The sequence below is a fragment of the Chrysoperla carnea genome, chromosome 1 (genome assembly GCF_905475395.1).
Source record: "Chrysoperla carnea chromosome 1, inChrCarn1.1, whole genome shotgun sequence".
In the NCBI taxonomy this organism is placed as follows: domain Eukaryota; kingdom Metazoa; phylum Arthropoda; class Insecta; order Neuroptera; family Chrysopidae; genus Chrysoperla; species Chrysoperla carnea.
In genome coordinates this window covers 51,113,202-51,125,197 of record NC_058337.1, presented here as the reverse complement: position 1 = coordinate 51,125,197, position 11,996 = coordinate 51,113,202, and the positions used below count along the sequence as shown (strand labels likewise).

Here is an 11,996-nt window from a genome sequence, read left to right as displayed (position 1 = left end):
ATTCTGTTCCCTTGTCTTTGATGAAATAATATTGTTTTATAAAATTATTTTTTTTAAACTAAACACATTCAACAGTAATTCATTCAGAATTAAGTACAAAATTTTGGAAGAAACGTGCTTTAGCGGAGGGAATGAATTAGATAAAATTAAGGAAACGTCCCACCGAAGACTTATTCAGCTAGAACATAAAATATTGTTTAAGGGCGAGAGACAAAAGGCGAAAATTTGTGCTACCCAAATTCCTTCAATTTAAACAACTTAAATGCAATAAAAGTTATTTTAAAAAAATTGTTGTTGTGTTAGAAGTTTGTACCTAATGTAGCTTTGTTAATAGTAGTAAAAGTTCCAAATTTCATTTTTTAGTTATAATATTGAGGAACGCACAAACTTAGAGCAAAGTAAGTTTTTTTCAAAAAGAAACCTTTTTTGTCATTAAATACAGGATTATAGTATATGAATAAGTATCCCTCACTTAAGAACTTATTCTCAACATTAAAACATCACAAAAAGTTTATATAAACATTGACCCGGAAAGGATCTCCTTCGAAGCTGCAGCTATTGCAAATTTCGAATCCGTTGGGCTTTCGTGAAAATGGTTCGAACAAAAGCTGTTAGTATTTTTATAAGCAACATTTTGTCATTTAATTCAACATCCAGGTTGCAATCTTTTTCATCGATATGAACTCACTAAAAATTTAACTTTCCAATAGTTCTAACAGGATTATTATATACAACGCACATTGCACGGTTGGGTGACAAGCAAATTGTCCACTAACCTGTTGCTCGTCGCCAGTTGAATTCACTATTGGAGATGGAGCAAATTAAGGTTATAAACGATATCTTTACTCGTTAAATATTATTTTTCAGAACAACTTTATCATCCTCAATCTTTAGTCTATTCAATCGCTTGTCTGTGGAAGTTAAAAAAATATAGCTAGAGCCATAAGAAAAATTTTAATTAACTTAAAACTTAAAAAAAAATTAATTTAATTAATAGAAATATGAAATTCATTATTTACAATCAATAATATTATTATACAGTAATTATTGAGTAAGAAATATAATAAGATATAATAAATAATACATTTAACAAACTAATAATAATATAAAAATGAATATAATTTGTTTCTAATATACATGATTTAAGTATTTTGTCAATAATTGCACTGCTTTTTAATTTCAACAATATATTACAATTTAGAAAAACATTTATAGAAACATGTAGTTCTAGAGCCAGTCGTAGTATTTGCCAGTCATTGAGAATGGCTGGAAATTTGAAAGGTTGTTGTGTATCGACTTTTCGCCTATGAAAATTTCCATTAATAAGTACTTCTCTTTCAGGGGGACTGAAAAATTTTTTCCGCCCGTCCGTATACCTCTCAGAACGATAACTTGAAAACGAAAAGATATCCAGCTGAAATGTTTGCAGCGTACTCAGGACATAAAAAGTGACTTTCACTTGGTAAATGAGGGACATAAGTCTAATGGACCCATCTTGTAAACCGTAAGAAATAGGACAATAGTTTAAATGTAAACAATATTCCTTATAAAAAATTAAACAATTTTTGTTAGAAACATTTTTCCGTAAACATCACTGTTTTCCTGTGAGGGCGTAAATTAAGGTAAAACTTTTATATTCATTTACTCCAAAAAGATAGAGCTTCAACCAGTGAGCTTTATGAAAAAAATTACTAAAAACGAAAAACAAAATTTATAGAAATAGGTAGTTTTGAAAACACTGATGTTCAACACTGGTTAAACAGGGATATTCATCAATTTTTAACTTTCAGAGAAATTAAAAATTTTTCATATCCCCTTTCTTTCCTTTCTGTTAGGCACAGTCAACAAAACAGGTTCTCAAATTTCCAACGGTTCTGAAATGACATATAAATACTACGCCTGGCCCTGGACCTAATAAACTTTTTACATTATACATTTTATGTTTCTATTAAGACAATGTGTACTTTAACATTTTTTAATGATATAAATATGTATTCACAATGAAATGTCTTTAAAATTAAATCGTTTATATTTGAAATCACTGAAAAATTAGATATCCATATATATCCAAAGAAGGATTTTCTCAACCGAGTACAAATGCATTATTTTATATACAGTTTTGTTTTAAAACAAACGAACCAATATATGATAAACTTGACTTCGACACTGTGTGTAGGAATTTTAATATAGTTAACTATAACTAACCATTAATAACTATAATAAAATTCCTACACATACTATCGATATCCGAATTTTTTTTTGTAGATAAGTGCGTTTGTTTTTAAACGAAATATACCTATCTCATTAACAATTCTGGTTGTTCATTTAATTCAAATATGATTGAGTAATATGTATGTATTTAATTTCAAAATAATAACTTTTTATTTAAATTATAAAATAATTCATCATAAAAATAAATTGCAAATGAATTATTACTGTCAACAATAAAACTATTTTTATCCAAAAAATTGTAGGTTTCCATTGAAATGTACAAATTTTATTTTTCTGCTATGTCTAGAAAATAAAAATTAAATTGATATTTCAATAATTCCTATAAAAAATGAATATTTGAGCTGTACAAGTTTTTAGAAAAATATTTACAACTTTTCTGGGAAAATGCGTTACAGTTTTATTATACCATCTGTATTCAACAATCAACGGTTACCATGACCAACAAATACATATATACACACAATAAAAGTATATTAAATAAAAATTTTCATAATTTAATCTAAAATATTCGAAACACGAAACGAGCTACGACATTGGAATTTGATTTAAGAGCCCCTTATCACTATAAAACCATGATAAAAAGTGAGAAAAATTTTTGCTCCCTAAATTAGTAAAAGTATTAAAACTTACATAACGATTCTGTTTCACTTTAATATTCGCAAAATATTTTAAATTTTGAGATTTTCTGACAGAAATTTTTTTTAATGTTGATTGTTTTTGTTTTGTTTATGGTATATTTAGAATTTAAAATTTAATTACAACTATTTCCCCCCGCGAAAGCTTCGAATAACAGTAAAAATTGTTTGAATGAATGTTTTAGTGATGGGACGAATATTCAAATTCGCATTCGCGAATATTCGCGTATTTTTTAACATTCACATTCGCATTCACAAAAAACGATGCGAATGTTTTTGACAAAAAATCATCATCATTTTGTATCATAAATTACAACTTCACTAATATGTACTTTACTCATATTTTTAGATCACAGATAATGCTATGATCTATTAGTAATGTACTGATTTATCAACACCAACCTTTAATGGGAATTTGCATATACTTTTAATAAACGAAAATTTTACAATTAAATTTTTTTCCTACAATTAGTATTTCTTAAATGATGTCAACCGAGAATATAACCACATATAACCTGTCTGCAGCGAATATAAACCGTATATTTATTAAAAAAAATACACATAAATGTAATAATTATATATACATTTTTACTATTTTTATAATCTTTCAGTTAAACAAGTGTGGGATATTTGGAAAAAATGAAAATTTAGTTACAGCTGTAAGTCATAACTAAAGGAAGGTAGCCACCAGATTTATATTACAATTGTTACTTGGTGTGAATCAAATCATTTTACATCATACTTTAAATGGCAACCTAACAATTTTTTGGACACTTTTATTACTATTAACTTCATTGTTGTTAACATGGAAACGCTAGACACATTTTTTAAGATCATAAAGCTCGCCGTTTGTCAATCTTTAAAAAAATTATCTGATTGTGATTTTAATTTGAATTAATCATTTGCAGTAAAATATCCGCCGTAAATGATTTTCATTATCTAAAATTGTCGAAAACACATTTACAGATTTACTCTTTAAGGTAATATCGGTAATAGACTTGGCATTCAGAATTTAATGAAACTTGGCATAGTTGTCCATTATTATATAATAATTAACCAGTTAAATTTTTAGGGGCCTTCAGAGAACTGAAAATCTGAACGTCCAGTTTTGTGAAATAAAATAAAATCTGTGATTTCCCATAAGGATCAATGTTAAAATATCTTTTTTTCAGTTCTCTGAAGGCCCCTAAAAATTTAACTGGTTAATTATGATATAATAATGGACAACTATGCCAAGTTTCATTAAATTCTGAATGCAAGTCTATTACCAATAGTACTACCTTAAGACAAAATTCTTTATAAACAGTATTATTTTCTTTGTAAGAAAAATGTATTTTAGATAATTTTGGAAAATACTTAGGCACTGATATGTATTCCTCGTCGGATACTTTACTTTGTCTTGATGGAATAAAACAACTTGTGCTGTTTATTTTTTACATAATTACAATATTCGTAAAATCGAAATTGTGTGTTTTAAAACACTTATAACGGCTGTTAGAGCTATAATTAATATTCTTTGTTTCATACTGTTTAAAACACTTTTCCTTTGGCGCTTTAAACAAGAGAACAACAATTTTAGTCTACCAAAAAAATTAGCTAAATCAACTTTGGAGAATAATAAAATCTAGAAGTTAATCATTCTAATTTTTGTAAGAGTAGGTAAAAGGATGATTTTTTTTTTAAAGAATGATAAAAATGTAAAAAGCCACACGAACAACTGCTGGAATTCGAACACAGGACCTTTCAAAATAGCAGCGAATGCTTTACTTTTCAGTTATAATTTCTTTGTAGATTATATTAATTATTCATCCTTTTCCACGTCTCTCATATGCATATATAATCTGAGAACATTTCATTATTTTTGCAAACATTCATTTACACAAACCGATTATATTTGCAAAAATACAGGACTTAAGAATTAAGAATTTTCCGCCAAAAATGCGTTTTCTCGGGATCTTAAAAACCAGATTTCTGTTACTCATTTTAACTGTTAAACTCATTTTTTACGCACAAACCTACTCACTTATTTTTATGTAAAAAACCGGTATGTTATTACATATCGATGACATTTTTTTAGGATTAATTTGGAAAATTAATATTCATCAGTTGAAGGTATAAGAAATTTTTCCTGTAAGGAAAATTATTTTTTATCACAATCGAATTTGTTGGCCTATTTGTTGACCTAATTTGTTGGCCAACAAAATCGAATTTGTTGGCCAACAAAATCGAATTTGTTGGCCAACAAAATCGAATTTGTTGGCCTATTGTTTGCTTAGATTATTCAGTGAATTCCTTTTTATGTCAAAAATGAAATGCAACTAATTCGCCAGCAACCAGCAAGTCAGGATATATATATATATATAAAAGTACCCCCAGCGGGGCCCTAACTCTCTTTAATATAAAAAAAGTATACTTAAAAAAAGAAATAAAGTTTGTCATATATTTCGAATAAAAATCGAAATATGATTATTACTATTAGGTTGTCATTTTTGCTGAAATAAATGTCTTAAGGCTTCGATACCTCGAAAACTAAGATAGATTTTACAAACTGTTAATCTTACTTTTCGTCTACTTTCGCAGACATCTAACAGAATTAATCCTCAAATTTGGAACCTAGTCTCAGATATCCTTACACATTTACTTTTGGCGGAACCATCTTAATTAAATCCACGAATTTCAAATTAATCTGACATGCTTCTTAGCCTTTGGTATAAAATAGGCTTAAAAAGTATTTTTTTTAACCTATCAATTAAAAAAGAACCGTTATATATCTGAACACGACCCGATACCATTTAATTTTAAATTAAAAAGAAATTGTATCTATTTAAAACCCATTTAATTTCATCTGATATACCCTTGTTGATTTGTCTGTTGTGTATGATAATAAATATTATTATCTTTAATATTCTTTTGTGTACTATCTGAATTATCTACATTTTCACCCCCACCACCAGCACCACTACTAACAACAATATCTTGTGATTGTTGTTGTATCGTTTCATTTCCCCCACCACTTGTTATTGTACGTTTCACACCACCACCTCCACCGCCACATTGTATTGATTGATTATTATTTTTACAATCTTTTTTATTTAAACGATTTATAATTTTGTTCTCACATTGTGTTGATGGTACCACAACACTGTAAACTGTTTTCTTTTTATGGTGATTAAATGTTTTTTGTTTTTTATTTGTTGGTGGAGATATTGTTGTTGTATTTTGATGATTTATAATGGAATGTTGTTGTTGTTGTTCATTTGTTGTATCAGATGACTGTGAGTCATTATCAGATTTTTTATTACAATTGATAGTTTGAGTTGATAACTGTCGTTTACGATCTTTTACCGTTGTAAATGTCGGTATAGTCATTGTACTGATAAAATTATTGTTACTAGTTGCTACAGCTTGTGATGCCGCTGCAGACACTGTTGTTGTACAATTGTTTTGTTGTATAATCGTACTTGTACTACATTGTTGCTGTTGGTTTTGTTGCTGTTGCTGTGGATGATGATCAATTGTATATGAATTTGTTGTGAGTACATTACAATGTGCAGCGGCCATGGATGTTACTGCACCAGCTGGCATTATAATTGTTTGATGTTGTTGCTGTTGATGTTGTTCTTCAGAAACACGAATTAAATCACGAAACTCTCCACCGTATATTGTTATTTGCGAGGGTTGTGATTGTTGAATCATTTCAGACGATATTAAACGTGATGAAAATGCTGCCATGTCGACTGTTGTGTTTACTGGTGTTAAATTACCTAGACAAATGATTCAGGGTTGAATATCTTTAAAAAAAAATAGAATGTAATGACCAATGCGAAATGTCATAGTAATGAATATTGAGTATAATATGAGCGTTGTTTTACACCCACGTTTAATTAATAAATTCTGATGAATTGAAATTTGTTTAAATACGATCTATAATAAACTACAAATTTTTGTACATATATTTTTAAAATATTAGTTATTTGAACAGGGCGTATAAATAGGCGTTTCTTTGTAAACTGGGAAACTCGTTGTCTCAAGCCGATTTAATAAAAAAATATATAGATTATTAGTTATTTGTGAAAGTTGTCTGTGAAAGTAAATTGTCTAATCTACCTGTGCTTAGCATATAATATCCATTCAAATAAAATATATTATATTACACACGTTTTTAAAGTGATCAAAAAACTATTGCGTAACTGCATGGAATGAATTTCAAACGATCTGAAGTTTGTTTGGTTGCCGCCATTAGCACCCGGAAGACATCTAATTTAGTGCTGCACGAGTGCTCTTCCGTGGAATCCGCGTTGTAACATACAGCTGACAGTCCTTTGACCAGCATTATTATACCCTGTATATATGAAATATATATCAAGGTATACTAAGTTAAGACCCAAGTTTGTAATACTTAAAAATATTGTTGATATGAACAAATTTTTGGTATAGGTGTTCATAAAATCACCTAAATATGCCATTTCCGGTTGTCTATCCGTCTGTCAACAAGATAACTCAAAAACGAAAAGAGATATCAAGCTGAAATTTTTAGAGCGTACTCAGGACAAAAATAGTGAGGTTGAGTTCGTAAATGAGCAACATAGATCAATTGGGTCTTGAAAACCGTTAGAGATAGAATAAAAGTTCAATTTTTGTAAACATCACTGTTTTCCCGTGAGGTCTCTAATTAGATCAAAACTAGAGTGTCCATTTTCTTCAAAACTATAAAAGATAGGGTGTTGAAAATTTGCAAGTAACTTCAAATAGTGGTCTTGTAAAACTTTCTCGAAAAATGAAAAAAATATTATAGAAAACAAATAAATGGCGGCCGAAAGACCATAATTGTTTTAAACTGTTCGAATTCATTAACCCAGAACTAAGCAAAACGTAAAAAAGAGATAATTAAGCTACTTTGGGCATATTATTCTATCAAACAAAAAAAAAAGCTGAATGGATAATTTAAAAATGTGCAGAGTCACGGAAAAACGGAAAATATGGAATAAAGTAATTTTAAATATTCCTTATGTTATGGAACCTCACATACATACAATTTATTAAAAATAATGCAAGCACTAGCATTCAACACTTTGTATACGGGATATTTCAACAATAAACTCAGACAATTGGTAAAATCCCTTGTGCCGATTTTTCAGAAAATGCTCAATAATTTCTAAAGTAATGGAAATATTTTTGGTTCATTTACATCTTATTATTAAATAAGTGGATGTATATTTTCTGAATCAAATTTGTTTAATATATATAGGAAAAAAAATGCCGAGAAAACTTTCTTACAAAAGGCCCAGCTTACAGAAAAACACCCAAATAATTTTTAAGAACATGTTTGAAATTGATTCGCAAAATCGCTGTGATATGGGATTTTGGACGACATCTTAGAAGCTATGCGCCTAATCATCAAATGGCTCCTTTTTTATATTTTATTACACTATATTCCAAAAACAGAGTGCGTACCGATCAACAATAAACTATTTGCAAAATCATAAAAATATTGTTTGTGTTTTGGATAAAAGCTTTGTCTAAAGTAATTAAAACTAAAACAAACACATAAATTCGTTTCATTTTTGGTCTATTTCCAAAAATTTTTAATGTTTCTTTCCGATTTTTTCAGTTTGTGGCCACCTATCCTCCCTAATATTGTAAATCTGAATAATTAGATAAAAATTAGAGCCAGCTAATTTAAACACTACTTAAACATTAAAAGGAAGTGTTTGATAAAAAGAGTCAAGAAAATTTGATAATAACCTGATTCAATTTTTTTCAACATAATATTGCCACCTTCAGTAGTTTTTTGATATATTTTACCGCCATCACTAACAATTCCACTTGTAGTCGTACCACCGTTCCCATCTTGTTCCTCTTTAACTAGCACGTCACATTCCACCATAGGTATAATATATGGATTTGTGTTACTATATATTGTATTTGCATTATTTATAGAAATTGTTGGTATTGTTGATATTAATTCATTTGTGCCAACAATTTGTTTGATTTCACCACCATTAGTATTTCCACCGCCACCACCATTACCAGCAGGACCACCTGTAGTTGTATGATTTGTTTGTCCAACAGATACAAGTGTATTTGAATCAACTGTTACTGATTTGTTATACACGGTAGTACCCACTTGCATTGGTACTAAGTTATTTTCTATGTATTCACGTAACATGGCATCAGTTTTTTCACATTTTAATTTAAATTCGAACGCAATTAACAGCGAACGTAAACATTCTAAACATATTAGTCCAGGAAGTCCATCACCAGACATTACCTATACATAAAAACACACATACTAAACATCACCATTACATTTATTAAATTACAATCATTAAATTAAAAATGATGAAAAAACGTAAAACCAATTTTAAGAGTACTAGCGACCCGCCCCGGCCTCGCACGGATGCAATGCTGATACTAAATACACTACAGAAAAACTGTGAACGTTGTATATAAAAACATAGCGGCCCGCTCTGGCTTCGCACGGGTATAAAATATATAGCCAATGTGATTAAAATCGATCCAGTGGTTTTGATTTATTCATTACTGCCCGTGGCCCGCACGCGTTAAATTTGGAGTAAAACAATCCCCCTTTCCCTATACCATGAAGATTTCCTGCTATCTTTGGAATATCTAAATTCATACACTACATTTTTTACGACATCACATTAGAAACCTCAAAAATAGCAATACTTCTCCACTATTTAATGGATGTTATTATACATATAAACCTTCCTCTTGAATCACTCTATCTATTAAAAAAAACCGCATCAAAATCCGTTGCGTAGTTTCAAAGATTTAAGCATACAAAGGGACATAGGGACAGAGAAAGCGACTTTGTTTTATACTATGTAGTGATAGACAACGTTCGGAAAATCAAGAGTGCGCCAAAATTTAGAACGAAAATTTTCTTACGATTGACTTACTGGAATCATGGAAATGTAAGAAAACGCACATTTTCATATCGAAAAGTGGTCGTTTTTTATTTTTGTAAGGGCAACTAAATCATTCGTTTGAAGTTTTGTGTAGGTAATACTTAATACTGAGGTTGGTGATCTCCAGAAGAGTCCTTACCCAAATTGATCCATTTTCGACACATTGAATACAAACAAGCTTAAAGAATAGAATGTACCTTCCTATTTCTAAGCAGTAAAAACTCTAGGTAGGGATGAAACTGAGTAAGTATAAATTGTTGATATACAATCCTAGAGATCCTAGTGTCCCACCCCAGGACAGCCACTTTAACCTAACCTAGAGTTCTATCGAACCAAAGTGGCACTGAGCAAAAGATTTATATATATCTATACTTTCTCTTGCATAGCGTTCCTTTGGTTTAATAGAACTATATTTTTGAACATTTAATATCAAAAAGGATATAGAGGAATTAGTTAATTTATAGCCCTAACCACAGTACGCAATAAACCAACAGATTTTGTTGTCCAACAAGTATATTGAAGATAAATCTCAAATAAAAGGATTCATATGCTTATGAGGCGAACTCAAAAACTTATAAAAAGCTTTAGGACTGGTAAAATAAACTCCTTCAGTCCTTCGGCAAACTTTTATGAATATGTGGCTGTTGAACCAGAATATCTGGAAAACTCTCAATGGCTACTGAATTGGATGAAGCATAAGTAACGTGGAATTATTCACAACTATATATCTCACCCTAAGGTATTGAAAATCGTTTCGTACTCTAAAATAGCCTTTCAATTTCAGTATGTATTCCATACTGTTTACTTGTAAGATTTTTAAATCCACTATTAGCTTAAGCTTGATTTTTTGCTTACGAATATTGGAACTCTGATAGCTTGAGGGTCTACTACCACAGATCTAAGCGTATGCTCTGGACTAAAATGGTATTATTTCTGTTTGATATTTACATTAAGATTCTTACTTCAGTATCTGTAAGCACAAGTAAGCATTCAGCTACCAATATTTTTGTAAAAATAACTACTGGCAGTTATTTAAATTCACCAAATTATCTTATTAAAATTCATCAGACACCGAAAGAGAGCAGTGAAAAATTATGTTATCGCGAAACTTTGTGGGACAAAGGAAAACATACTTATTCAAAATCACACAAATCGAGTTAAATTACGAATGACTTTACTCAATCCACAAGAAAAGCTAAAATAAGAACTAAGAAAAATTTTGCGAGATTACCAACAAATTAAGCCTTTCTTGGAGATAAATTTGGTTCCAATTGAGTACTATGGAAGCGATTAATGAACGCCGTATGCTCTGATAGGATTACTATATAAAATATGCATACTTATTACATGTTAGGCATTATTTTCAAAACAACTGCAAATATGTTTGCAAAATAATCATAAATACATTTGGAAACAGTTGTTCCTATTTACGATGCCTGTGATGGAACGATATTTTATTATTAATTCGAATACAAAAACGCTAAATGGTTTAAGATTCGAAGTACGAATTAGTTTACTTTGTTATAATACCTATTCGATAAACATTTCATATGATTTCTAAGTAAGCCAAGTTGTAACCACGCAACAAAAGCTTGCAAGAAACAAACGAATAAAACTTAACAAATAACTATCACTTACTAAGCCTATTGCATTTTTAAAATTTGTTGTAGTTTTAATACGATTAATAAGATAAATTTTTAAAACATAATGGATTACGAAACTCGAATGTTCATCAGACTTTTTATTCAGACAAATTTGGACATTGATGAACTAAGTATTGAACATTTCTAACTATTCTGATAAAAATATGGCATATAAAATTTAACAATGTAATTAAAATACTAAATATTGGTTGAAAATAGTAAATTATGTTATAAAAATAAACATATATTCAATAAGTTTTTGTAATGTTTACCTGAACGGATGAACATGCCATCATCATGTCAGATAACGGCATTTGAACACCAGAAGTTTCTGCAGAACTAAATATTGGAACAGCATCACCAGATTCACTTAAACAAGCCCGGCACATTGGCTCTGAATCCATTTTTTAAAAATATTTTCATTAATTTAAATATGTTATGTTAAATTAGTTACAATTTTTACGACAGACTTCAAGCGTCATCCGTCAAATAATTTTTAGTTTATATTTTTGCCACCATACTTAGTTAAAAATATTTTAAAACTTAACGGCGGT

General features: G+C 29.5%; 1 protein-coding gene across 1 annotated transcript; it reads right to left on the bottom strand.

Annotated features, from left to right (window-relative positions):
* Positions 1–5,244: 5,244 nt before the first annotated feature.
* On the bottom strand, positions 5,245–11,912 carry LOC123305217 (putative uncharacterized protein DDB_G0286901). Its single transcript, XM_044886872.1, has 3 exons — positions 11,715–11,912; positions 8,613–9,138; positions 5,245–6,631 (listed from the first exon to the last, which is right to left on the bottom strand). Exons 1-3 carry the CDS (start codon positions 11,844–11,846, stop codon positions 5,709–5,711), a joined length of 1,581 nt encoding a protein of 526 aa, XP_044742807.1. The 5' UTR covers positions 11,847–11,912; the 3' UTR covers positions 5,245–5,708.
* Positions 11,913–11,996: the final 84 nt, after the last annotated feature.